Source organism: Opisthorchis viverrini (assembly GCF_000715545.1).
Source record: "Opisthorchis viverrini unplaced genomic scaffold opera_v5_47, whole genome shotgun sequence".
NCBI lineage: Eukaryota > Metazoa > Platyhelminthes > Trematoda > Opisthorchiida > Opisthorchiidae > Opisthorchis > Opisthorchis viverrini.
In genome coordinates this window covers 117,745-120,409 of record NW_008751702.1, presented here as the reverse complement: position 1 = coordinate 120,409, position 2,665 = coordinate 117,745, and the positions used below count along the sequence as shown (strand labels likewise).

The following is a 2,665-nucleotide window of genomic DNA, read 5'->3' as shown; positions in this document are numbered from 1 at the left end:
CATGCTCCTTCTCGAACCCAATTTAAAGCACTATTAGACATTTATTTATGCGAATCCTCGCGCTGGCGAGCATGCTGCCCCGCGCTGAGAACATAAAGAGCAGTGCTACACCCTTTTTCACTGGTGCTTTTCAGGTGAACGACAGCCACTGACCGACAAGAACAAAACCGACCCGGGAAACTTGGGCAAAAGCCTCGATCCTGTGTATCAATCCGTGAATCCGTGAAACCGTGATACTCTGGTTATCTGGTTATCCTCTATCTATATAACAGCATTTTTACCTTTGGATTGTTGGATACAAGATATCCATGCGTTCCTCGTGTCATGCAAAGCTTTAAGCCAATACTGTACATCCGTGAATCCGTGAAACCGTGATACTCTGGTTATCTGGTTATCTCTCCTCTATATAACAGCATTTTTACCTTTGGATTGTTGGATACAAGATATCCATGCGTTCCTCGTGTCATGCAAAGCTTTAAGCCAGGCAATACTGTACCAGCTCGAGACCAGCATGCTGAAATAAGGGATTATTCCTCCTGAACTAACCTCCGAAAGTCATGAATGTGAGTTGCGGCGTATTTCAACTCCAAGGTCATGGAAAGTCAGGACGTCCATACTATGTAGGGCTCATGCATCTGGGACTAATGCGCACGCTGCTTCATATAGACTGGTTTGCGGGGATGTCAAGGGCAACCTGAAGTCAATATTCTCAAGGGTGGCTAAGGTTACTAAGGCAGCAGGGTCGTTCGACGTAGGTTTTGACGTCTGAAATCAAGTACCCCGAACTAATTCTTTTTAGATGATGTTTTGCGTGGGTGACTTCTTCGGAGAAAATACAAGTGAAATCGAGGCTGCTATTGACGGGGATCTAAAAAGTATGTGGTTTCATTTCAGTGAAAAAGTGTATCCAATTTATTCTCAGTACCTTTACCGACTTACATCGTCTCCCCTGTCCAGAATGTCGCCAAAAAGTATGTCGACGAGAAAGGTTGCACGCTTTGTGAAAATCTTGTGTTTTTGGGTATGTGTATTCAACTTTCCTCATCGCCATCATAAGGCTCTCAGGGTATATACACAACTGTTTCGGGCTTGCGAGTTGTCTACATCTCCGACATTGGTCATGACTCAGATGGAGAAGCACATTTATCTTCTTCTTTGCTTTCAAGCGTGACGGCTGCGGAGGATATCGGATTCATTGGTGTAGATCTTCTGCTCACACCGAACTGGCCCAGCGGTATAGGGAATCGCACTAGCACTCCTCTGCCCGATGAGTGCATCGTGCTTAGCAAGACTGGTTCAAAAGCCATTTCAAAACTGGCATATTTTCTGCGCCCTCGATATCACTTCTCTAGCGGAATGGGCTGCTACTATGAGAGGGCTCCATACAGGTAAGGTTTCTGCAGCTCTAACTTGTCTCTGGAATCCGGATGCACTTATATGAACGGTACTTCGTTTATGTAGAAGCCCCACTGCGCACGTTTGAACATGGCTTTTAGTCCTAGAACATTTGTCTACACTTTGACCCGCTAGGATTTTAGCTGACCCACTTTAACACCACTGTTCTTCAATCAAGTTTTGACAATGAGTTAAAGTGACGTTACAACAAGATCAATCTTCCCAAAGCCGTGCATTTTGCCAGAGCAAATACCTCACTTCCGTACCACTTGTGTTGACAGACGTGCCAGCACTACTTGTTCAATATTTCCTCAACCGTTTACAGCTTGTTTATGGTATTTATTCAGGACCCGAGGAAACTGCATCGTTTCTGAGAGCTCATTAATGCACCACGGCCGTGGCTAGCCTCGTGTCGTTGTGTGCGTACTTTCTAACGATAGCTAGATTTTGGTCTCAGACATTAGTTCGTTTCACACCGATTTTCTCCTCGAGATGGCTCCGTGGTCCGTGGTTCGAAAACAGCCTGTGAATTCCGATTACCCATGTCAATTTTTGCTCAGCCTGACAGTATCCAATCCTTCGTGTCTCTTTCGGATGAGATGGAAACCAAGCGCCGAAAGGGTGTTACGACTGAGTGATTTCTTTCTATTCCCTTTATTTCATTTAGTCAGCATACATTAGACACTTTAATTCGTCTTACATCGGGAGATCATAGTCTTAAAGCTGAATAAAGATCGTACTAAAGAAGAGATGGTCTGCGACCATCCAGCAGGTGATGTGAACCTAGCCAGTCAACGTGTGTGATGACAGGATTGAAAATGGTATTTGGGTCGAGTTTTTCTACTTCACTAGGTTTACCCAAAAACAGGCTCCAATCCTCACCCTCGACAGCATGACACAGCATCAGTGATCAGACATTCCCACCACGCTCCGGTGATGCTGCTAACGGACCGATGGTCAGACACCAAACGTTTTTAATGTCAACCCTCTGCGGTCATGTTTCCTAACCATGTATTAACAGCCCGGAGATTATTTCAGTTAATCCGTGCGACCGGTCCCCGGAAACCACCTGTGAGTGAAAGCATCAAGCATCAGAATGGAACGACCATCTCCGATAAGGAGGAACGCCTTGACCGGTGGGCTGAATACTTTGAACAACAAATGTCTTGGCCACCAGCCGGCACTCATCTACAGCCCACAGGTGAAGTAGAACCCTGGACGGTGAACGTGGAACCACCTACGGCCTCGGAGGTTCACGGCTGCATACGTC

The 2,665-nt window shown here is 46.0% G+C and overlaps 1 protein-coding gene across 1 annotated transcript in view; it reads left to right on the top strand.

Annotated features, from left to right (window-relative positions):
- Nucleotides 1–799: 799 nt before the first annotated feature.
- T265_03278 (hypothetical protein) overlaps nucleotides 800–2,665 on the top strand; it is a gene marked incomplete at both ends in the record, with an annotated part of 29,143 nt that continues 27,277 nt past the window's right edge. The window contains 3 exons of the mRNA XM_009167724.1: nucleotides 800–875; nucleotides 923–1,021; nucleotides 1,058–1,388. Coding sequence (XP_009165988.1) covers nucleotides 800–875; nucleotides 923–1,021; nucleotides 1,058–1,388 — 506 coding nt within the window. The remainder of the gene's footprint in view (nucleotides 876–922; nucleotides 1,022–1,057; nucleotides 1,389–2,665) is intronic.